The sequence below is a fragment of the Takifugu rubripes genome, chromosome 19, assembly GCF_901000725.2.
Source record: "Takifugu rubripes chromosome 19, fTakRub1.2, whole genome shotgun sequence".
In the NCBI taxonomy this organism is placed as follows: Eukaryota; Metazoa; Chordata; class Actinopteri; order Tetraodontiformes; family Tetraodontidae; genus Takifugu; species Takifugu rubripes.
Genome location: NC_042303.1, coordinates 7,405,455 through 7,429,813, shown reverse-complemented (window position 1 = coordinate 7,429,813; position 24,359 = coordinate 7,405,455). Strand labels below are relative to the sequence as shown.

General features: G+C 47.3%; 1 protein-coding gene and 1 long non-coding RNA gene across 8 annotated transcripts in view; one reads left to right on the top strand and one right to left on the bottom strand.

The window, feature by feature from the left end:
- The first annotated feature begins 484 nt into the window (after positions 1–484).
- The window catches only part of LOC101076069 (low-density lipoprotein receptor-related protein 1-like), a 56,445-nt gene continuing 32,570 nt past the window's right edge, over positions 485–24,359 (top strand). For 3 of the 7 annotated variants that reach the window (XM_029825961.1, XM_029825960.1, XM_029825959.1), the window contains exons 1-10: positions 486–1,107; positions 9,187–9,309; positions 14,433–14,570; positions 16,247–16,366; positions 16,518–16,646; positions 16,938–17,201; positions 21,290–21,452; positions 22,646–22,868; positions 23,913–24,102; positions 24,198–24,341. In XM_029825961.1, coding sequence (XP_029681821.1) covers positions 1,017–1,107; positions 9,187–9,309; positions 14,433–14,570; positions 16,247–16,366; positions 16,518–16,646; positions 16,938–17,201; positions 21,290–21,452; positions 22,646–22,868; positions 23,913–24,102; positions 24,198–24,341 — 1,585 coding nt within the window. In that variant the 5' untranslated portion in view covers positions 486–1,016. Of the gene's footprint in view, positions 1,108–9,186; positions 9,310–14,432; positions 14,571–16,246; positions 16,367–16,517; positions 16,647–16,937; positions 17,202–21,289; positions 21,453–22,645; positions 22,869–23,912; positions 24,103–24,197; positions 24,342–24,359 lie in introns of all 7 variants that reach the window. The other 4 variants (XM_029825958.1, XM_029825957.1, XM_029825962.1 and 1 more) reach the window with 2 other exon arrangements.
- Positions 4,505–5,081, bottom strand: LOC115246743 (uncharacterized). Its single transcript, XR_003885835.1, has 3 exons — positions 4,977–5,081; positions 4,728–4,894; positions 4,505–4,630 (listed from the first exon to the last, which is right to left on the bottom strand). It is a non-coding gene; the product is annotated as an uncharacterized lncRNA (long non-coding RNA).

Here is a 24,359-nt window from a genome sequence, read left to right as displayed (position 1 = left end):
AAAAAAAAACTCTTTGTTTTTTGGTTTATTTTTGCATTTTTATTATTTCTTCATATTTTATGTGTTTGGATAAACGATAAAGGTGCTGAGGTGTAATCCTAAACCATTTATTACGATAATGTGTGTTAACGTTTTATATTTAAGGTGTTTATGACCAATAAACCGAGCAAACGAATATGAATATGCTCTAGATTTTTAATTTGGTGCTCATATTTATGCGCCGTCTCTCAAACGGGTGCATTTTCCAGGCTGATTTGTTGTCAGCAATCTTTAATTACTTGTTGACGTGCGCTTTACAGGTGTTTCCAGGTGATGACTAGATGTTGGAAGAGGAGAAACAGACACAGATTTCAATCATTATCCCGCTATTAATTCATGTCGTCATATAAAACGTCTTTGGCACAAATGGAATGGAAAAGTGCGCACAGCGGAGGGGGTGTTGCAGTAAGTTTTGCGCGCTTTGATGGATGGAGGTGGATCGGGGGATGTCGGATGCTGGAGCGAGGGGAGGGCCGGCCGACGTCACTCAGACCCGCTGACTGAGTGACTGAGCTCCGGGCTCCAGGTTCAGTCTGTGACCAGCAGCAGAAGGTGCTGGAAACGACGGCAACAACCGCGCTCCTTCCTTCCCTCCTGCGACTTTCCTGAACTGGAGCGGCGACGGCGAAACGAGCGCAGGATCATCGGGGGCGCCAGGTCCGTCTCGACTGGGAGCCGCTAGCTTGATGCTCAGTTCAGCCTGCTAGCCTTTGTGGCAGGGCTGCCCATGCGTCCGCAGAAGCCCCTAAACAGCCGGGGCTGGGAGTAGCCTCGGATTTTCCTCTGAAGCCTTGAGAAAAGGACATTCTCCGCATCCGCGGCCAGCAGCATCCCTGTCAGCGCCGGCGAGCACCCAGAAAGCGGATTCCTGCTGAGGAGCATCACCGTCTGTGCACAGTCGCGCGTCGCCGCCTGTCTGCAAGACAGAACCGAGAGCCGATTGATGACTAAGAGCTCTTCTTTTGAGACAGGCTACGATGTTGCGCACCGGCACGCTGGTAACGGGACTGCTTCTCTTTGGACTGTTGCACAGTTTGCAAGTGGTCGCTCCAGGATGGGCTATTGATGGTGAGTTGATTGAATCTCGTGCAGAGAGAAGTGTCAGGTTGTGTGCGCGTGTGTGCGTGCGTGACAAACGTAGACAGGAGAAATGTCGGGGATGAAACATGTTACAGTGGTCTTTTGTTCCTGTCCCCGGTCTGTCAGGGCCACATAAGAATATTAAAGCACCTCATTTCTATTCTCTCTCTCTCTCTCTCTCTCTCTTTCTCTCTCTCTCTCTCTCTCTCTCTCACACACACACACACACACACACACACACACACACACACACACACACACACACTGGCCCTTAGTCATAAGGGCCCCAAAAACCTACATGTTAAGTAACCACGTTTGCAGATCTCCGATCCACGCGGTCTAGATTTCCGGAGCAGACGTGTGACGTTACTGTTCAACAGATTTCTACGATCCCTTCCGCGGGCAGTGTTGTGCCAGGGCGGTTGATGTTTACTTTAGGTGATCGTCCTTTCATTTGTTGGCCGCGCGCTGAGTGCTGCCATCAGCAGGCGTGCGCCGGACTGCTGCGTCACTGCTGTGTTCGGTGCGTGATGGATGAGTTTGAACCCGCTGTGCAGGACCCCCTTAGGTGGCAGCGACTCATCCAGGGATCTACAACACACATTCACACACACACACACACACACACACACACACACACACACACACACACACACACACACACACACACACACACAGTTTTGTTCGTGGGCCCCGATATTAACCCCTAACCTTGATCTTGATCTCAGTTCCACCTGAAACTGAATTCTAAACCATTTACCGATCAGTTCTTTTTCTCTGCCACGGTGTCGGTCGCTCCCTCAAAGAAACACAAACTGGACGGGCTGCTGGAAACCATTAACCCCCACAGCCTCTCATATGCAGCCTTCTGTTGTTGTTGTTGTGAGAGGAAACAGGCAGATTTCTTCACTTCTTTTCAAGTTAAAGCAGTTTATTGTGGTGTTATCAGACCTCTGGAATATTTGTCCTTGTCAGAACTGTCTCCAGCATGTGACGCCGGCTGCTGCTAAACTAATCTGGTCTCTAAAATCAAATCCAATAAGCACTCCCCTCTTATTTGAAAGTAATTTCTCTGCACGTGGCAGTCCAGCGTGGCTCTCACACGTGCAGCAAATTGCCACCTTGATGATGGTTTTGAATAACCAGCAATCACCTGCAGTTTCTTCCTCTTTGGCACACTTTGATGTCTGCTTTAAACAAACAGTTTCTCTCCGAACTCCGGTGTTGTTTTTTAGTGAAAATGTCTTCGCTGTGAGACGTTGCACTTTGATCTAGGGACTCGGCTTTGTTCAGAGGAGATGCAGACAGCTTTATTTTAATATCACCCCTCGGAAACGTCTCCAAGAAACCCTCAGTCGGACTGTGTTGTGTGGCTGGAGTATGGATCTTTATCTGTCTTGGTGGAGCCCACGTTTTTGAAAACCATCAAACCACAGGTTGTCCTGACAGTGGAGCAGGACACATTTTAGACTCACACAGCGCTAAGAGGGCTAAAACTGAAGGTTACCCAGGGTCACAACTGGGGAGACCCTCGTTACGTAGCAAAGCTGATCTTGGTCCGTATGTGGTGCTGATGTCGCGCTTGCGTAAGTTGTGACACAGCGGAGCCACGACTTTGCATTTTTATCTGCGCCTGAAAGCCGTACAAATCAGACGGCATTCTGGTTCAGTTAGGACGGAGGTCGTGGGCCACCGGCGCCAACAAGAGGGACGTTGGGTCCAAACTGCTCTTTGTTCCCTGAGGGGGACCTCCGCCAACAGTCGCAAATTGTTCAGAAGGTCCCGCTAATTGGGCGCCTGGTGCAGGAGGCCTTGGTGAAAGGGTTCCCATCGCTTCGTTCCATGAAAGTCTTGTAACCTCACAGCGAGAAGCTCGGCGCTTTCCAGGGAATCAAAGGCAAAGCCGTAGGTGGTGAAGACGGTACCAGAACAACGGAAATAACCCCACGTAACCCGACCTCCGTTTATGGACCGTAACTGTCACGGTGCTTGGTGCTGCCCCCCCCCCCCTCGCACCTGGGCCGTTCAGTGTAACATTTGGTGGAGGCGACCGGGCATTTGGCTGTTTTTGGTGTGATGCCGCCCTCACAGAGATGCCCACGTGACCAAAAGGTTCCCACTTAGCTGACAACTAAAATCCGTCGTTAGCTGCTGAGCTAACGATGGATCACGTCACCCTCCATTACTGTGTGTTTTAGATCAGTGCCGGGGTTGCTGCCTAAACACATTAGGTTACACAATGGAAAAAAACAAACACAAACCCAGCCAGGAGTACATAACCCAGCCATTCTAAAATCCAGTATTTTGGTCAGCAGCTTTTCTTCTTTTGCCTCCAGCTCAGTCACATTATCTACTGTTTGCACAGAGTTTCAAACTGACCGGGGCTGTCACACTAAAATCCTGAATCTGATTAATCAGTGGGGGCTGTGGATTAAAAGTGATTAAACACATCGGAACACTTGCCAAACCATTGCAGTTTTTGCTGTGAATTTTTGAGTGAACAAGAAGAAAAACGACGGATATAAAGACTTCGACGGCAGAAGGGGTCTTTGAGCACATCTGTGTCCGGTTGTTAGAACCTGGGATTAGCTGAGGTGAGGAGAAACTCAATGAGCCTAATAGAGCAGAAGAGCAGTGTCAATTAACTCTCATTATCTCTGACTTGATGAAATAAAAGATCTGCATTTTATTTCCTAGAACAGACGTGGGTTGTCGCTCAAGAGTTAAACATTAGAGACGGAAGTGGTAGAGCCAGGAAATGTTGGTCCCTTTTAAAGATCCTTCCAGAACGTATGATAACGGTCTTTATATGCAAACAACAGTCAGAATATTTCTGGCTACATGATGTGATTTTACCAACGCGAAATGGCATAATGTAATAATGTTACCGCAGGGTTGGAGGCAAATTGTTGCATCCCTTTAAATTCTAGGTAAATTGTTTCATGTTGTCTAGCAATGGGGGAAAATAATTTTTGTTTCAACGCACTCTTTCGCAACCCTCCGAATGAACAGCGTCTGACTAGACCCAGATAACCGTTTAAGACCTAAGTGACCGCTCCTGGATGTGACCTAGTTGGGCCCTGGCACCCAACCAAAACGGTTCTTCAAAGGTAATCTCCGCTTCCAGTCGCATGCTAAGCTAGGCTAAGCTAACCCACCCAGCTGAACGTCGCTGAAAGCACCGTGTGTGTACATGTGCCCAGACCAGCCCTGTGACCCACTTAAGGGTCTTGGTTGAGATATGTTATCTAGATGGAACTATTTCAGGATTGGAGATGGAACATGGTCTCAGGAGGCCCCCTCAACAACTCCAGAGAACGGAACTTCCACAGAAATATGCAGGCAACCTCTTACTGCGGGAGCAGCCTGATAATGTTTAAAGAACAAAGATGTAACTGCTGTAGTCCTGATGTTTACAGGCCGATGATGATGTCCGCCCTGGTCCTTCCTGTCGTGTCTGACTCCTGTCTGCTTCGGCGATTTGGCTTTGCTGTTGCACGATGTTGATGTTCTAGAGAAAAAAACTTTTAAGTCAACTCCCTGTCCTGAACGCACAGTACCCGAGGTTAAGTGGTGAAAACGCGCTAATGCTCCGAGCAGGTATTCACCTTTAACTCTGGGGCAGATGTCTCCCCACGTAACAGACCCAGCTTTCTTCTGCGCTCCTGCAACGGTCGATACGACTGTCCACTGTAATCACCGCTGGGCTTTAATGGAAGAGTTTGACATTTGCGGTGACGCTCAGTGAGGATCAGCTAGCAATCTTCTGACCGGGCTTTAAATGAAAGGACACAGCTGGTTAGCTTAGCTTGTCACTGAAATGGGGGGGTCAGCAGAGGGCAAGAACAGAAACAAACCTTACTCGAAGGTCATCAGCCTTTGAGGGCTTTGTTTGTTGTGTATAAATCGTTTACAGATGGATCTCTGCTGTTTCTGTACCAGCTCAGATTGTGGCCCAACCTGCAGTAACACAAGGGCTCTCCATTTTGCACATAGTTCACATTAAAAGAAAAAAAAAACAGCCTCTGGAAACTTGTACTGGCATAACAGAAAGGCGCTAAAGAATTCCATATAATCTTCTTTAATGTTTCCCTCAGCAGAATCATAAGCAGCCTTAATTGTCATTTTTGTCCCTGCGCAGCTGCACCGTGCACGGCGTGTGCGCCGGTGGTGCGTCGGCAGAGGGATTTGTCTAAACTGACTAGCTCGATAATGTTGCACACACCTTTTTTTTTCTTGCTGCCTGGTTCCCAGATCGCTGCTGAATTCTTTTAATCCTTATGTGGAAATGAAGGAGCGTGTTGGCTCCGCCCCCTGAGCTCTGACATTGCTTCCAGTACAAATAGCTGTCAGGGTTGGCTACCAGTCTGGAGCTGAGACATTTGGAGCTGTGAAATCTCCAAATACCTCTTAACTATCCGCACATTTGGCTCTACTGCGGCGCTTAAGACGTTCAGCCTCCTCACGGCGGCTCAGGTCTGAACGCAGATCTGAGCTCAGAGAAACAGGAAGCAGCGTGCAGCCCTGACAGAGCCTGGTTTCCCTCGGTTACTATCATCAGACACCAGCACATTCCTTTACTTAATTCTCACCTGCAACTGCGTGCAGGGGACATGTAACACACGCGCTTATGCTGCTATCCTTGCGAGGACTCTCATTGATGTAATACATTTCTCAGCTCCTTACCTTAAGCTTAAAACCCAGCCTGAACCTTCAAACGACATGTACGAGCACACAAACACAAACACACACTGACTTTCCTATCAAGTATTATTTCTTTATGGCTTAATTCATGATTTTCAGGGTAATCTGGCTATTCTTCCTTTAGCCATTGCCATTTTCCTGTTGGTGTACTGGTGATCTGTAGGTGACTGGTGTCAGAAACCAATTTGCTCTCCCTTCCTGGGTAGTGAATGAAATCTCCATCTAGCTTTCCTCCATCACAGTTTGCTCGGCCCAGACTCAGTCGGCTCCTCCAAACCCCGCTGGAAAGGTTTATTCAGGGCTTCTTTTTCTCTGGCAACATGACAAATTGGAAAAGTTTTGTTTTTCATTCCACTTTTCCTCTGTCTGACCGATGTTTTTGTGCCTGAGCTGAGGAGGAGGAGGATGACGACAACAAAGGCAGCAGGTCGCAGCCTAACATACTGGTCGGCAGAGCCCTCCTCCCCTTCTAGCCTTTAAAAGAACCCGCCGAGGTCAGCACAGAGGTCAGATAAATAAACCCCTGCCACTCTTAAAGTAACATTCTGCATAAGTCTTCTGTCATTATTATGTTCAGCAGGACTTCAGCGCTCCCGAACACAGTATTAAAAAAATCCTCCTAGATATTGAGCTGCAGTCCAATAATACGCAGTTTCAGTTCCCCATTACGCCTGACAGTGAAACATATCCAAAACCCATCGATTTTCTTCAATATACGAGTCTGTTCTCTTCACCGTGTTTACATTTGTTTGTGCTGATACGGAGCACTCAAAGGGGCATTAATATTATTAGTAGTAGTATTTGGTGTCCCAGCATGCACTGCAGCGGTCTGACCAGGTTCTCCAGACACTCTCTCCTGCCAACACACACACACCTGATGCTGGGTGTTGACCTGGCCCGGTATCTTTATTATTAGCTTTGGATGAATCAGTTGTGAGGCTCAAAGAATCGCCTCACCCACGTGCAGCCTGCGGAAAACGCACCATGTGTGAATATTTAGCGAAGTAGCAGAGCAAAAAATGGGTGTTTTTCCTCCACCCTTTTGTTTACACACTGCATGAATATGATGAGGTCTCTGTGTGTGTGTGTGTGTGTGAGGGGGAGATATGATATTTTAGGGACAACCAAAGTGTGTTATTTAAAACCCTATAGCTGGAAGATTACAGGGTTTAGACAGGAGACACTTGGTTACCTGTAGAAAACCCACCACAGTTTCCGGAAGACTTCAGAGAGCGTTTAATAAGCATTTTTGCTGTTTAACTGTCGGCATATAGTGGTTAAAATACTTGATCCTGTTGGAAAGATTAACAGGAAGCGGCAGGGCTATCCTTTGCACTCGCACAGCTGCTCTCTTCTTCTGTTATGAGGTCGGAGCTCCGTTTCGTTACCGAGCGGCGGTCCTGAGGGTCGGGATCAGATACTCACTTTAAAGGAGGGTGTTCTGCTGAATGCCGTCCTCCAGACAGACGCCAGAGTGTCTTCCAGAATCGCGCTGAGGAGAGGCGGACGTGGGGGCTGGACACCCCCCACCAACCCCGTCATCACCTTCCTCGGAGGGCAGTTGATGTGTAATCCAGCCCAGAAGTCTTTTCACGCAGCCATCACTTATGTAAACACACAGGCTGCTCTTTGATAGCATGTGTGACATTCCTCCATTCCATCACAGTATTTCAGCCTGCTTTCACCCTGCCCCCCCCACCCCCACCCCCACCCTGCCCCACCCAAATCCCCACCCTCCGTGTTTGTCTTCAGAACAGACCCTTTGGCAAATAGGTGTTTAAACTTAATTGAATTCAGACTCGCTTGGGTTTAATTTCGGGAGCTGCCGCGGGCCCCATTAATCAAAAATCCGCGATGAACTTTTGTATTGTTGAGATTTCCTTTTTCCTGCCACCTTTTGACTGGTGATAATCAAAAATCGGGGATAATAAATTAATCCCAGAGCTACGCGTGGTGCCTTCAGAGCAGCTGCCCTTGACGGCCACGTGGAAGTGGAACTACTCCTGAGCCGCTTCCTCACACCTCTCTTTGCGTAAAAGCCTGCATGGGGTTTCTTACGGCGGATCCGCGAGCAGGCTGGCTGCAGAAGGTGTGTGTGTGTGTGTGTGTGTGTGTTAGGTTAAAGTCACGGTGTTCAGGTTGAGCCACATTTCAAGGTTCCTCGCAGCGTTGGAGCTGCAGCTTTGGTTGCAGGAATAACAGTCACCCTCATAATTGTCCTCTTTTACTCATGGACTTAGTTCTATTCACCATAAAACACACACAGACATATTTTTACCCATGTGGCTGTTGAGTTCTTGACATGTACTCAAATCCCACATCTTGAAAATGACAGTAAAAGTACGATTCACGAGGTAACAAAACACAACAAATGCTTCCCATGATTTCATCAATTAGGTGGGATTGCCAGTTTGTTTCCTTAAATGTCAGGTTTTGCTGCTATTTTTGCATTGCTTCTGTTTCCCTAAATCCCCGATTAAAGCAAAATGAATAATGTTTATTTTTAAGGTGCATTTGTCATATTGTACTGTGTCATATTACTGCGGTTATTGTGGAGAGCATATAAAGCCTAAAAAGGGTTTGGATTCAGAAATAATAAGCACATTTTCCTCATAGCAAGAAGGTCCTGGGTTTGATGCCATCTGTGGGGTCGAACCAGATGCTCCAGTTCCTTCTCACCATCCTATAACACAAACATTAGCTCGACTGACGGCTCTAAATTGCTTCGAGGTGTGTGTGTTTATGTGTGTGTCCTGTGATGGACTGAAAATGGATGGATGAAAGGGTGGACCAAATCTCTCCGGGCTTTAGCAGAAAGGTATTAATTGGGGTGAGCATTACGTCCTGCACGGTTAGTCCCCGTGTGACCTTCTAATCACAACAGACAAATAGTCTTAATTAGTGAGAAAACAGGGGCAGCTTGTTCCCGGGTAAAGAAAGATTCAACCTATATCCTGTTGATTATTTATTACAGCTGGATTTCAGAAAACAGTTTGCTTTCATCGACTGATCTTATTGTTGTGTGTTTGTGTGTGTGTTTGTGTGTGTGTGTGTGTGTGTGATGGTGGCGTGTTCTTTGATACATTTCCGATGTTTCTAATGTCCTGGAAACACTGACCTGGATATCAGGCGGGGGTGTGTTTTGGATTTTGTGTACCCCATTATCCAGCCCCTTCATCAAGTTGCAACTTTTCAGTAACTAATTGGGGCCAGCGAGGCCCATTATTGACTCTGAACAGAACGGGCCCAGTTTACTAATGAGATCCCGGCAAAGGAAGATCGCTAACAAAAAAGTGGCTGTTTTTTTTGTTTTTTTTTTGGGAAGACTCTTAATTAATTCACTTTTTCTTTGTTTCTCCTCAGCCCCGAAGACCTGCAGCCCAAAGCAGTTTGTGTGCAAAGACGGCGTGACGTGCATCTCTAACGGATGGCGCTGCGATCGAGAGAAAGACTGCCCGGACGGTTCTGATGAGGAGCCCGATGTTTGTAAGTGCAGAAAAAGAAACACTGTAATGGCGTTAGCTTAGCCCGTTGAGCTCATTACCAGTTAAATCTGTGTTTAAACAGGCCTGTCGTGCCCGGTTTGAAATTTATGATGTTTGTCTTTCGAAAACACAGAGAGATTGATGTGATTGCCTTCAGCGTTTGGGATTTTAGATGAAGTCAGGCCAAAAACCCAAAGTCCTAAAATAAACGATGCTTTATTAAAGTTTTGATTAGATTTGCAATAGTTGGAGGTTAAGTTAGTGGCGAGAGAATGAAAGGGGCTGTTATTTGGACTAAAAGTGCCTGCAGCTTACAGAGAAGACAGCACGTCCGAGATGTGCAAGAGGGGGGCGGGGCTTAACCACACGTTGAAGGGGGTGGGGGTGGGGTCAGGCTGCGAGGGAGTAAATGAGGACTGAGAGCTCCGGCCGCTGGAGCAGCAGTCTAGACGTGCAGCATGAGAGCGTGTCTGGAAGTCATTAACGTGGCCCAGAGCAATGGAGAACCTGCAGCTTTGTGGGTTTTTTTTACAACCTGCCGTTTCCCTCCCTCCTCATCCGTGCACCGTCCTCCGACAGCCTGTCTGCGTCTCTGTCTAGGACAGAAACAGCCGTCCCATTGTAGCTGATCGATTCTTCCTGCCATTCAAAAACTGACGCAATCACTCTCCGGGTTTTCCTCTTCGTCAACAGTCCGCGGATCTGGAAAGAAACTGCGCAATTCAGCCATGAGTCAGAGGGTTTTAGGTTTGGCGTTAGCTTGTTGAGTTGCATTGTTGCGATACGCTCGCAGATGCGCCTGGTTTGAGGACGTAGCGATGGGGTTTATTTATTCCCTCGTGTGTCTGGCCTTTGTTAGCGTGGTGGCTAATGCCAGAGAAGTCAGCCACTGTCCGGCGCAGCTGCTTTGCCCCGCTGTGTAACCCCACAATGGCGTTCTTTGTGCCGCGGGTGCTGGGTCAGCCTGGCATAAAGACATACTGAAAGAGTGCAAACAAAGGGGTTGTCTGGACCTATGACCATCCTATAGAACTTTGATCTGCGCGCCTAACTAGCGGGGGAATCGAAAAGGCATAAAACGCAAAGAGCGGCCTTCAGGTGGGTCGCGGGGTGACGGAGAACCCCCTTCTCCCCCGAGGCTTCTGACTTTATTGGAGAAATGTTCCCATGTGTATCGAGAGGTCCGGAAAAGTGTGGCAGTGACGGTTTTACATACAGTTGCCACCTAAGCTGCAATTAGCCTCGTAGGAGACCAAGCGCTTTGTATCAGCCCCAGTGGAAAACGCCATCTTCCGTGATGTCATCTGTATCTAATTGGAGGAAGACCGCCTTAAAGGCACGTTTCACATCTGCTAAGTTTTGATCTAGAAGGGAAATTTGCGCAGTTGGCAGTAGCACACAGGGCTTTTATTGTTTGTCGCGTATCCGATCAGAGTCGACGTTCGCTAGATTTATCAGTCCCCCCCCCGTCGGCTGTCACACTGTCAGCTATGAAGATGAAGTTCTCTCTTTGATGGCAGCGAGCATCCGGTCCAGATAGCGGGGAAATATGGGAAGGAAAACAGCCACCGCTCCACACGACAGGATTGCACCGCTGCACCTCGTTCCCACAGCAACCAGCATGAACTTTTCATAGCATTATTGGCTAATTCTGGTTTCCAGTCCTACGCCAACTTTAAATCCACCTTTTGTGGTAAAGCAGGGGTGCATCCATCACCTGTTCCTGATATGTTGACAGCATGTTTGGCCCAGTCTGCCTGCTCCCGCCACCGCTGAGGACGGGCAGACTGGCGAGCATTGTCTGACAGGCGACCCTTTTGATCACGCTCAAGTGCTGAACGGATCCGGTAAACCAAGGCCTCGGGATCACCAACATTTGTGATCACACCCAACGTAAAGAAGTTCCTGATCTGATTATCCTGTGCAGGGCACGCGTGTTTACCGTGGTCACACTAATGCGTTCTGCAAAGGCTCGGGAAGTTTTTGTTTGGGAGTTTTAAACGGGACTGCAGGGCTAGTGCTGCTTATAAATCACGGAAATATATATGTCGAGAGATAAATATACAGTCTAAACACTCACTGGTCGAGGCTGCGGCGAGCCAGATGTGATCCTCTGACCACCGGACTATTTTGGAAGAGGAGTCGAGGCGGGGGCAGGGGAGACAGCAGCGTTTGGCCTCTGATACAGAAGAGAGAGCCTGATCTGTGTTCCGCCAAGAAAATGCGTGTCATGGAGGTAAAAAACAAAAAAAAATGGAAAGTAAAAACCTTATATAATCCCGGCGGGACTCTTCACACAAGGAGGCGATCCAGAGGTGAACTGTGGGGTTCATGACGGCGTTTTCCTGCAGTTTGTTGGGAAAATAAGTTCAGTGGATGGGTGAACATCAAAGGAAGGTCACCGGTTAGTGCCTGGCACGAGAGGAACGTTAGGAAAAGTTTTCCATCATTCCAGAGCGGCAGTGTCCCCCCTCTCTGCCCTTTGGAAGAGAAACTTTCACAATAATTTTTAAGCTGATTTAAGCATTGTGTGGAAATCAGAGGTGAATGAATCAACTGAGCAGCGTGCTCACTGTCGGGAACACGGTTGACTCAGACAAAAAAGTGTCCAGTTGTGCTTTCACGCCCGGATCGGACTCACTCGGGCCCATCACGAGGCTTAGAGTTGACGTCGCTGACCCCCACCTTCTGCCCTTCTGCCCGGAGGAGGCGCGACGCCGCCGTGTTTGGAGAACGCTCAGTTTGTTGTCCTTAGCCAGAGCCGAGCCGGATTTAGGTTTCCTGCTTTTTTTGTCGGCCTGCCAGCCGCTGAAGCCCCCCCAGGAAGGAGCGAAGATTTGAGCCTGATATTACGAGAGGCGAGCGTGGAAGGAAGGGGTCCGAGATTCAGACGCCGGTTCCACTCACGCCTACATAGTCGTGCGAAATCACCGATCTCCGATTGGGTTTTCGCTTCTTTTTTTTTTTTTGGGCGGATTTTTGTGGACATGGACGGCAGTTTGGAGATTCTCCACAGAGCTTTTATGTGTCGCGTTTTGTCCTCCGGGTGTAACAGAAGTACGTCGGCTGTCAGAAATAAACGCCGGCGCGCCTCCCAGTGACCAGACTCCCAGTTCAGCAGCCCGGCCATCGCTCGTGGCCCCGAGTAAATCAAGTTCTGGTTTTTCTCCGCACTGCGTCCTAGATGTGTTTGCTTGGCAGGCCAGACGATGGCGGGGAGACAGGGGTCGAGGATGGGGGGGGGGGCAGCCTCTGGGCATGCTTGTTCAAGGTTCAGATGCTCCGTCCAAGCATGTGCGGTGTGAGCCAAAAATGGCAGAGGGCCGGCCTGTTTACAGGGACGCACATAAACCCAGAATTATCCTGTCACCCTGAGCTGCTGACAGAAAAGTTGCTTTTTAAATGGATAAACATTAAATTACACCACTCACACAGACACACACGAACACAAAAACACACATGTAACCCCCCCTCCCCCACTCTGTTTAAGCTGCAAATGCGTGTATAAAAAAGGCCCAATTACTGTAGCAAATTATGATGTTGGGACTAAAATCTTGTATAAATCAGAGTGCTCGCTATTATCTAGCTTCTTCCTGTTAATTAGGTTATTTATTTAATTCATCTTTTCTGTTCTATGGTATTTTTTAAAAGTAAACCCAAAACAGCGTCTCAGCCCCGCCGACCAGTTCAGGCTCCGCACATGACGACGCTTACAACACCGCAGCTCAGCCTGCTTTGTAGGGGGGCACAGCCGATTTGTGTGATCCCAAACAAAGGCCTTAAGTTCTCTCGTCCCTGACCCTGTTGCGCTCGCTCACTTGGCCCGGAGAGGAACATGTGATCCACGTCTACGCGCTGGAGCTTAACGATTTCGCTCGTGCAAGGTGTCTGAAATCCAGCACACCCGCAAACTGGTTTTGATGGGCTCTCTGAGAAAGAAAGGCTTTGTTTAGCCTGCAGGAAGCTCTGTAATTAGACTGGATTTTTTCCCCCTTTCTGTTTGTTTGAAGGCAGAAGCTAAAATAACTTCGCTCAGTCTGAGGAGCTGCTAGAAACTCCAGTTCACTGGTATCTACTGAGGCCTCTGTGGTATCGTCACAGAAAGTGAAGCCTCGTGTCATTTAGTTCACCATATGAATAGAAATGTTTTGGATTTCAAAGAACCTTGAGGAGGATATAGCAGGAGTTCCCTCACGACGCACTAATTGCGAAAGAAAATGCAGCGGCCAGCCAGTCCTCCATTGTGTAGAGAAAGAGAGCAGCTATAAAATTCCGAGCATGCTAACCTGCTAGAGAAAACTCGAAGAAAAGGCTCTGTTCTCTTCAAATTAGCGATGCTTTTTTCCACTCGACTGCTGCCAGCTGGTACAAGAACGAGGCCTTGTGGGGCTCCACTGTCTTCTCGGTGTAGAGGAGCTGATCCTCGCAGCCTTTTCTGCCCAATCTCAGGGTCTTTGCAGTTCTTTTCCCTCTGCTTTTTCAACATGTTCATTTTCCACATGCTGTCCTCTCTTTTTTTCTACGCTGTAAATGGGTCAGCAGTTGTTTGGAGGGGGGTGAGAGGTGCCAAAGATGGAGAGAACATTTTAAAGGAAGCAGAGCACCTGTAGAACTAAAGCCTTTATACCTTTTAATTTGCCATTACAGTAAAAGCTTTTCAGCAGTTATTTGCACCATGGGCCGACCATTGTGCGCTCAGACAAGGAGAAAAAAAAGATTTCTCTTGCTGCTGCAGAGACGCCAGAGTCAGATGAGCCTGTGTTAAACGCACAGTGCGAGTCCTGTAACTGCTGTCATGGTGCAGACTGACAGAAAAGTGGGTTTGCTGCAGGTGTGGTGGTTTTGAGTTAGCGACAATCTACTTTCGTTAATTCTTCAGCTCCGGTGCTAATTAAAAGATGTATCTCGGGCAGGACCTGTTTTTGTTTTGTAAAATGATTTAATCTTGTGATATTTCACTTGAATTCAAGTCCAATAACTTAGTTATTCTTGTAAAAACGCCAGCGTGCGAATCAAAGATCCTCACATTACGGGCATTGAAAGGTCAGCTATCACAACATGCTGTATCAAGCTTCTGCTCATTTCAGACAAAAGTGTTTTCATTCGTTCCTTTGCCTTCCTCAGGTCCCCACAGTACCGTGTCTCGCTGCCCTCCCAACGAGTACCAGTGTGGAGGGACCGAGCTCTGCATTCACATGACCAAACTGTGCAACGGCGTTTCGGACTGCACCGACGGCTGGGACGAGGGACCGCACTGCAGAGGTCAGTTATGTTTTTCAACTGCGGTCAGGCCAGCCAACACTTCAGCAGAAGTAATAGTAGCCAGCCCCAAGACGCTCTGTACTGAATTTCAGAAAATTCTGATTTGGCATTTCAAAATAAAGCTCCCTTAAAAATGGGCACAATGTGCTTTAATGTACCTGATTTTCAGATTCAGAGTATTAGCCCCTTGGGTACTATCAGCCTGAAGTGGAATCACTGAGTGATAACTAGGAATTTAAAAAAAAAGGAATATAAAATCAGGTACATTATAAAACATTATAAAACAATTTTTGAGGGAGCTTTATTTTGAAATACCACATCTGAAATTCAGAGTATCTTGGGGCTGGGTACTGTCAGCCTGAAGTGGAATTATTGAGTGATAACAGGAAATTTCCCTATAATATGAGATATGAATGTTACCAACATGTTCCCAAAACTGCTTAAGAAAGTCTTATTTCACTCTGGTAAACATATTCATTGTTCCGATTAATATACCATGAAGAGTTTTACAATTACTGAACGAAATAAATTCAAAAGAAAGCCGCTTCTATCCCTCTTTGAGTTGTACTCAGCATCTACTCATATACACAGAGCAAGTGGAATTCGAGTGTCTGCTGAAGTGTTGGTTGGCTTGACCGCAGTGTTGACACAAACGCTACACGTATTTAGCTTTACAGGGAAGATTAGTGAAATAGGTCATTTATTCCTTAAAGTTTTGATCCTGAAACTCAGAAAGCAAATTCTGATGAATTTAAAGAATCCAACAAAAGATTTTGCTGATCGTGTCGACCGCACTGAGAGGAACCGAGTTTGTGATAAATGAGTCGCGGCAGGAAATTGGGGGTTGAACTGAAGTGACACTGAACTCTGCCGAAGTCACTGGGGGTCAATGCACATGTTCATTTGCGTGTGTGGTTTTGAGGATCTAGTTTGACTTTTATTATTGACTCATAAATCCCGCTGTCTTCCCTGAGCTCTCTCATGTGATTTCTTTGCTGTCGTCTGGAGGGAAAAAGTGAATCACCTGAGTGATTCTGGTTCCCATCAGCCGTGAGTCAGTCAGTTTTGATGCTGTTGGAAGCCCCGGGATGTGTCCATCCACTGTGGTGCTCAGGCTGTATTCGGTGTGAGCATCCTTGGAGAAAGGTCAATAGGACAGTAGCGCAGTGAAGGATGAGGGCAGGGCTCCTCTGTTAGCGGTGTACAAATGTTCTCAGTAATATTTGCTTGCTTTAGAGAAAAGACAATTGGAACCTTGCATTAAAGTTTGAAAGAGCATAGAAGTTCATGTTAACTGGGGTTTGCCTGCTTTATGTTTAGGGTCCAACTGTGATTGAAAGTTGTCTTTTAATCTGTTATCTAATAAAACATTCCTTCCTGTTCTGGAGGTCTTCCCTGATCAGAGGTGTTTCTGGAGCATGCTTGCTCAAATCTGATCCCCAGTAGCTTAAACACTGCTGGAACCACAGTACAATATAGATGTGTGCTAGCAGTGTAATAATGAAGCCCTGTGTTCAGAATATTGTTCATCTGTCTCATTAAGTATTTATCTCTGGACTTCTGCACCGACCTGAGTTGTAAATATCATGAATGTGGCCAGTGCGGCTTCACCTGGAAACACAAACACGTTCATCCTGCAACGTTAAGCCGTTTTCCTGTTTCCTGTCCTCTCTCAGAGTTGATCTCCAACTGCTCGCTCAGAGGCTGTGAGGAGAACTGTGGGATCACACCGACGGGGCCGGCCTGTTACTGCAAGAGCGGCTATGAGATCGGCCCAGACGGAAAGACGTGCAAAGGTGAGGTTTCATAATAATTGGCGGGCGGACGATGTTTTTTATTGGTTTGCATTTGGTGGCAGTTTATGACCTAGAATTTTATTGAGCTTGATGTTACTTATTCATGAGCTTCACCTGAGGGATGAGACCATCTGTTGCTTCTGTGGCTCAGATTTTGATGAGTGCAGTGTGTATGGGACCTGCAGCCAGTCCTGTACCAACACTGATGGCGGCTACACCTGCTCCTGTGTGGAAGGATATTTGCCTCAGCCGGACAATCGCTCCTGCAAGGCCAAGAATGGTACGTACCTGCGACCGCCAGCGGATTCGAGCTTACGCTACCTCGGCTAGATTTGTTTTGTCACCGGCAGCTGCCTCGCAGTTAGCATTGCGATGTCCTTGTTGAAAAATAGCACCCCAAGTGGCTAGTTCCCATAACTACAGCATTATAATTTTTTTTTCTGCATATAAAATGTTTTCAGAGACTTTCAATGCTTTATACTGGTGTTTCAGAGATTGAAAAGCACATTCAGAATGATGATTGAGATGAATGCGATTCGCTGATATCCTTTTGTCTTTGCTACACATTTAGTGCCAGTGGACCGCCTGCCTGTCCTGTTGATCGCCAACTCCCAGAACATCCAGGCCACGTCCCTGAGCGGCACCACCGTCCACAGCCTGCTGTCCACCACCACCAAACAGACCACCGCCATGGACTTCCTCTATGCCGAGGAGACGGTCTGCTGGATCCACGTGGGCGACTCGCCCTCGTCGACACACCTCAAGTGCGCCAGGATTCCAAACCTGAAGAGCTTTACGGAGGAGCGGATCATCAACATCTCCCTCAGCCTCCACCGTGAGTGCAACAATGGGAGAATGATGGGTTGGAGGGGCTGTCCTTGGTTGCTCTGCTTTTTCTCATACAGACAGCATTACGGCCCAGTTTGTCGGCTTGAACAGTGTTTATATGTAGCAAATGTTGGTAGTTGGTAGCTGAAAAGCAGCTGTTTTTCCAGGTTTTTAAGTGACAACAGCCAGGAAAAGGGACATTGCGGAGATCTGACAGTACGATAGAATAAACTTTACGTGCGCGTACAGGTCAGGCAGCCTCGACTCCCTCGTCCTGCTCTCCATCTTTGCTGTGAATTGGGAGGATAGAGGAGAAAGAGAAATTAGGCAAGAATGGAATGTGCAGCGACGTTAGCAATCAGGAATTCAAAAATATAAACACTAATTAAAGTTTAGCCTTTTAAACGGCGTTTGCATGTTTCTGTCACCTACTCATTGTGTTCATTTTCTCCCTCTGGGAGGAATGCGGCATCCACGCAGCGCGCAGCCCCGCGTTTCCATGTGAATCGCGAGACCATTAACCTGACAGATATTACAGTCTCGGCTCTGAGCTTCAGAGAAAAAGGAAAGGATCGGCGGTCTAGCGTGGCTGCTCTGGAAATATGTCCGTTTCCAGGCAGATGAAGTGTTACGGAGGTTAGCTGTGAGGCATTTAAGTGTCTGTCACAGTAACGAGCTGATGCCCCCCCCTGCATGTGTGTGTGCTCAGAGCCTCGTTAGCAACGCATTACTCAATAAGGGCATGGGTTTCAAGGCTGGAACTTAACAGGGTGTAATAGAATATTATAATTCTGGGTTATTCCAAGTGTGACAGAATGGACTGGAATTATTGTTGCGCCTGTAATTACGCAGGTTTTATCTGGAACTTGCAGTTAATTCTCCTAGAAGAAGGTGGAGAGCCCGATCACACATACTGTCAGGACCCCACATGTGAATGAAAACAAGCACCTCACACACTCACGAAATGTAGGTCTGTTTGCATTAAGACAATGGCCAGGATGTGCACGTCAGAAGGGAAGGGATTATAGCTCTATTGCTGAAATAAGGAAGCAATTCAAGTGCACTTCCTGTGTCTATCTTACATCAGTGTGCGCGCGCGTGTGTGTGCGCGTGTGTGTGGAGACATTAACAGAACAAAAATCAAGCCGTGACTGCCCGACTGCACCTGCAGTACAGTTGACCACCACTTGTGTATGAGAATAAGAATAGCACGCTCATTCTTGCAGACATGGCAGGGCCCAGAGATGCATGTGAGTGTGGATGGCTGCAGTGACTCATGACCTCAGTACGCCACAGATGGCTTGTCCAGATGTGTCTCTGCCACAGACACACGTGCAACGCGGCCTGGACCGTGGCTGCGCTCTCCTTTTCTCCCTTGCTTTTCCTCTCTGTTTTCTTCGCTCTCGCTTCCTGTTTTCACTGCAATGCAATTTTCTAGTTTAACGCTACGTATTATCCTGAAACTATGTTTATTCTCATTCATTTACATTAAATATAGTCTTCATCCCATTTGCACACGGATCACCTTTTGCTGTTGGTAGCACGTTTCTGTGCTCACATAATAACATAAGTGCACAAAGATGACAGGAAAACCCCAAAATGAGATCAGATGAGATAAGATTTGTTAAGGGTGTTTTTTAAAGGCTATACGAGGCTCACCAAAAAACCCTTAAACAAACCACCCACAGTTTCCATAATAGTTAAAGCCTTTAAAAAAATATGTGCAGTATCTTAATACACGTCAAAGGCCATAATCTGATTTAAAAATAGTTTAAGCTGTGGTGGCTTGTTTTCAGTGGCCTGTTGCAAATGGTCTTAAGGGATATTCACGTTTTGTAAGTGTCAGAGATGGTGGGAATGGACCTCTGTGGGTCAGTGAGCCACAGGTAAACTATGCAGGGCAATCTGGTTTCATAAAGTGTATTATCATTGCTCAGAATTCCTTGCGCTGCTCCCAGGAGGACTGATCCCAGAGCTGCCGTTAAACCCATAAGTACCTGCTCTGTCTGCACTGCGAGCTAGCCCATGCTACTTAGCACAGACACCAGCTTGGAATCTCCTTAAGAGGTCATGTGCTGTCAAAATTGAGTGGTTTCAAACTCTTTTCTCCATTAACTCTTTGGGTTTCAACTCTCTCCTCTTTTTCCACTCGTGCTGAAGGCCTGCTTGTATGTTTTAGCAGTCAAAGCCAGGCTAAAGTGGCAAAATCACCTGCTCTGTTCCATATTAACTGGTGATTTGCGTCTGTTGAGCTATATAGAGATCAGAGGTCCAGTATCTAACCCACATGAGCCTCATTAGCTCAGCCGACTGACACCTTTCTGAGGAATCCTTATTGTCATTATGGTGCACTGCTCCGATGATGCAGACCTCCACCCGGCTGTTTTTCATCCTCAGAAGAAAAAAACAGAGGAAAAAAAGACAAGGAAGAAGGCAGCCAGTTCTGTTTTCACAATTATACATTTTTTATAGCATAGTTTCAAACAGACAGAGCAGCAGTTAATGAATCCAGACTGTTTTTCCACGTCTGGGGAGCAGACAAAAGGGGAGGGAACTGCGGGATGATGTGTGGAGGACGGAGTCAGAGAATGGGAGGAGACAGAGAAGGAACTGGCTCTGCTGGGCAGCAGAAAATGGTGAGCAGAGCTGGACTTTTTTCAGGCCTTTTGCTATTTTTTTTTTTTTTTTTTGTGAAAATTGCACAATCCGCTGTCCTCCCCACTTTTGTTTATCCGTTGCTTAATGGGTGAATCAGTGTTTGTGGGGGCAGCTGGGAGTGTTTAAACAAAGAACTGTGTGTCAAAAATGCAAGAGCTCCTCTGGGAATACGACCCCTGATTCCTGTAAACCTCAGAAATGCTGCTGCGCAACGGCCCGACTTTCCTCCCTGGAAATCAGATCCTTCGTTCTCTCCCTCTCTGGATTTTTCCTTCCCTTTCTTCCTGTTTTGTCCTTCGCCCCAGTGCATACATCTCTCCCCCGTCTCCCGCACGTCCCCGGACCCTGAATGTTTGACCCCGTTGTCCTCCCTGCGCTCATCACAACGTGCCAGTTTGTATAAACACAGACGTCTCCTCCGGAATCACATTCCCGTGGCCACAGCATCGACCTCGCAGTTGTTCCACAACAAAATGCTTCGAGAAAATTGATCCTCGTGCTGATCTGGTGCTGTCCTCTGTGAGTGTGTGTGTGTGTGTGTGTTTGGTGCTGGTGGTGGGGGGTCTCAGCTGTGAAAATATTAGTCTTGTGGTTAAAGAAGTACTTCTTTCCACACCTTCTCTACCCCCCACCCTCCTTCTGCTGACACAGATGGTTTCTTTCCCTACGTCCTGATCAATATTTTAAAGTGTGCGTACTACGATTAGGCAGATCTTCTAAAAATGCACCTCAACAGAAGGTTTTGGTCTTCTGGTAATGGTCGCAGGGAAGAGTGCTTCCATGGCTTGCTTTTAAAGCAGTTTTGTCAGACTTTTCCACGAAAAATAAGTGAAGATATTGAGACTCGCAGGCTGGCTCCATTACAGTCATAACAAATGCTCCGTTTGTTTTCAGATAGTCAATCTTGCTGCCCTATCTGAGCAAAAAAACTGTCTTCAGGGAGGTCTTTTCCATCTTCAGATGCACTTGTTTGTGGTTCCAGCATGTGACGGATCCAGGATTTTCATGACCTTTAAATGGCTTCAAGGAGCCGTTTAGCCTTTTAGCTTGCAAATGCTAACAACACAAGCTGTCAAGTGCATGACTCATGGTTCAGGTTGCAGATTAGATTAGATGAAGTCCCTGAGAAACCAGGCAGAACTTGGAAAGTTATCTGTTTCCATTAGTGCAGTAGTAAACGTAGTTACTGTCCAGTGGTCGCTACGGCAACTTGTTAATTCATTTCAGTTTCGGAAAAGTTTTGACAAAACGTTTTGGAAAAAAAAAAACAGCTGGTCTCTGTTCAAGTTCAATAGCTGTTGGTGCTGAGCTTCTAAATGTTCTGCAACGCTGGTAGCACATGTACATGTCACAGAGTTCTGGTTCTGGTAAACATGACGTAGAACACAGCGCATTCGGCGCCATCCCACTCCCCTCTAACATCTTTCCTCTGCCCAGATGTGGAGCAGATGGCCGTGGACTGGCTCACCGGAAACTTCTACTTCGTGGACGATGTGGACGACAGGATCTTTGTGTGCGACAAAAACGGGCAGACGTGTGTCACCCTCCTGGATCAGGAGCTGTACAACCCTAAAGGCATCGCCCTGGACCCCACCGTGGGGTCAGTTTTATGCCTCCCACACACACCCACACGTATACATGGCCTCTATATTCCGTTTTAAGCCCATCCTCCAGCGAGTCACGCTCTCGTGACAGTCTGAGGAGTCAGCCTTCTTTAGACACTCTGTTACTTAACTTTAAAACTGCGGGTTGAAGCGGAGGGGAAAGGCTAAAGTGAGGTTCCAACATTTGAGTAATCGGCCACAGATGTTTTTTTTTGCCCTGCTGACTGCAGGGCTTTCCAGTTCAAAAGTATGTTTTAGTTACAGCTCCTTTGTTTACGACCACACCATTTTTAAGCAGAATTCCTGTGTGTGTATCTTTGGTCAAGTGTGTGATCCAGATTTGTATGCATTGTTTTCTCTCCACTCAAGTTCATTGAGTGAAACCCAGGCTAAAAACATCTTTGGGCATGTTTTATTTTATAATCCTGGTCTTGCACACACACACACACATATGTATATATGTCCTTTTTACCACTGTAGGGTTTGTTACCTCCGCCAAGGATGTTGTGTGAATGTTAGCAAAATAACTCAAAAAGAACAGATTTTAATGAATTTTTCAGGAAATGTTTACAGTGGAACAGAAGATTAAATTACGATGATGTTCCAGAGACTTTTACATTTGACCTTTAGATTAAAGCCCCTTGGCTTGTATAACTACCACTTGTATACTGTAGACCAGGCACTGTATATACTATACTGGGCGTGTAACAATGTTGGCACAATGGTTTGGGCAGTAAATGCCAGATCATTTAGCATGAGATTGCCTCTGTCAGCTTCTTTAAACTCTACAAGCCGCCATTTTGAATACACTCAACTCGACCTTTATGTTTGACCTTAACCATTTAAGTCCCTAAGCCACATATATTCATCTGTAGAGAGCAGTCTAGAGTGAAGTATATACAGACTTTAGTGGTATGATACTACATAACACAGGTTCCTTTGCATAAGAACAAAGCGCCTCGGCTCTGATTATGTAAGATCAAAGGTCAAATCCCCACCGGAATCTGGAACACCAACACAGCACCAATTTAATCATTTATTCCATGCCCTGTTTTGAATGTTTCCTGATTTATTAAAAGTCCATTTACAACTTTAGAGTAACAGATCCTGGTAACATGGAACTGTTCTGCAGCCTCTGACAGCCCGTCTGTCTGTCTGTCCGTCCTCCCCGACTCTTTCCTGTCCACAGGAAGGTCTTCTTCACAGATTACGGTCAGATTCCGAAGGTGGAGCGATGTGACATGGACGGCCAGAACCGAACCAAGCTCGTGGACAGTAAGATCGTGTTCCCCCACGGCATCACGCTGGACCTGGTCAGCAGGCTGGTGTACTGGGCTGATGCCTACCTGGACTACATTGAGGTGGTGGACTACGAGGGCAAGAACCGACACACCATCATCCAAGGACTGCTGGTGAGAGGCACAGGGACGGCTTTTTTTCCTCCCCTTTGGCAGGAAGGACATCTCTCTGGAAACGCTGTGGTCTGCTGCTGCTGATAGTCCTTCTAATATCTCCCCACTCTCTCCTGTGGGTTTCCGTAAAGTGTTGCGGCACCCTGAGCGATTGCGGGGCCGGGCTGCCGGACGTTTAGCTTTTCATTAGAGAAGCTGATTAATAGTGTCTCATCCTGAGACCATTGACGATGCAGCGCAGTAGCTTTTAAACACATTACTATGGCGTTTATTGTGATGTGTGGAGAAATAATGGCTTTCATTTAGTCATCAGCCCTGAGGGCACCGCCGTGTGGATGCAGACCTGCTCGCACATGGTGTGTGTGTGTGTGTGTGTGTGTGTACGTGTGTGTGCCGAACTGTGGTAAAGCATTAGTGCCCTCTGAATTAAAAATAATAAGGAAGTGAGTTGTTGATGGCGATGAGTTTGGGCCGTTTTATTAAGAGTGTATTTCGAAATGATATGAACCCGCTGAGCTGTTCAAGGCCCGTTGTGAGACACAGCAGTGACACAGACTCACCAGACCTTCCCTGGTCTGACAAGGCCCCTCTTTTCGTAAATGTCTCATCAGAAAGAGATTCGTTTTCAGTCAGACCACTTCTCTACGCTTCTGCTACCTTTCTGCAATCTCCACAGAAGATTGGCTGTTAAATTGTCCATCAGGAGAGCTCTTTGAAACCATGCCCACAGATCTTCGCCCCCGTGTCCCTCCACTAGAAAGCTGGACTTGCTGTAGGTTTATAGCAAATAAACACCTGTCAAAAAAGAGGGAACTGCTGCTGCTGCCTTGCACACTGTATAATTCCATGTGCTTGCATCATGATGCTGTGAGGTCACACTCTGACGCGAAACTCGTGCGTTTTTACACGCACGGCGGCCCCCACGGCGCACAGATCGTGCCGGAACACATGTAATGCTGTTACAGAATGTGTATCTGTCTTAGATTTAGAGCAGTGCACTGAAGCTTCCTTCCTGCTCACCGTGCGCACGTTTGTTCCTAATAGATCGAGCACCTCTACGGGCTGACTGTGTTTGAGAACTACCTGTACGCCACCAACTCGGACAACGCTAACATGCAGCCAAAAACCAGTGTGATCAAGATCAACCGCTTCAACAGCACCGATTACCAAGTGGTGACCAGGGTGGACAAGGGAGGAGCGCTCCATGTCTACCACCAGAGACGTCAGCCTCCAGGTAGCCCCCCCCCCACGCACACACACCCCCTGCACATGCACAGAGTATCTTGTGCTAATGTGCCTGGCTCTGTCGCATCTGTCCTGGCTGTCCAGTGCGTAGCCACGCTTGTGAGCTGGATCAGTTTGGAAAAGCTGGCGGCTGCTCTGACATCTGTCTCCTGGGGAACGGACACAAGACGCGGACCTGCCGCTGCCGCTCCGGCTTCAGTCTGGGCAGCGATGGAAAGTCCTGCAAAAGTAAGATGAGCTACCGGA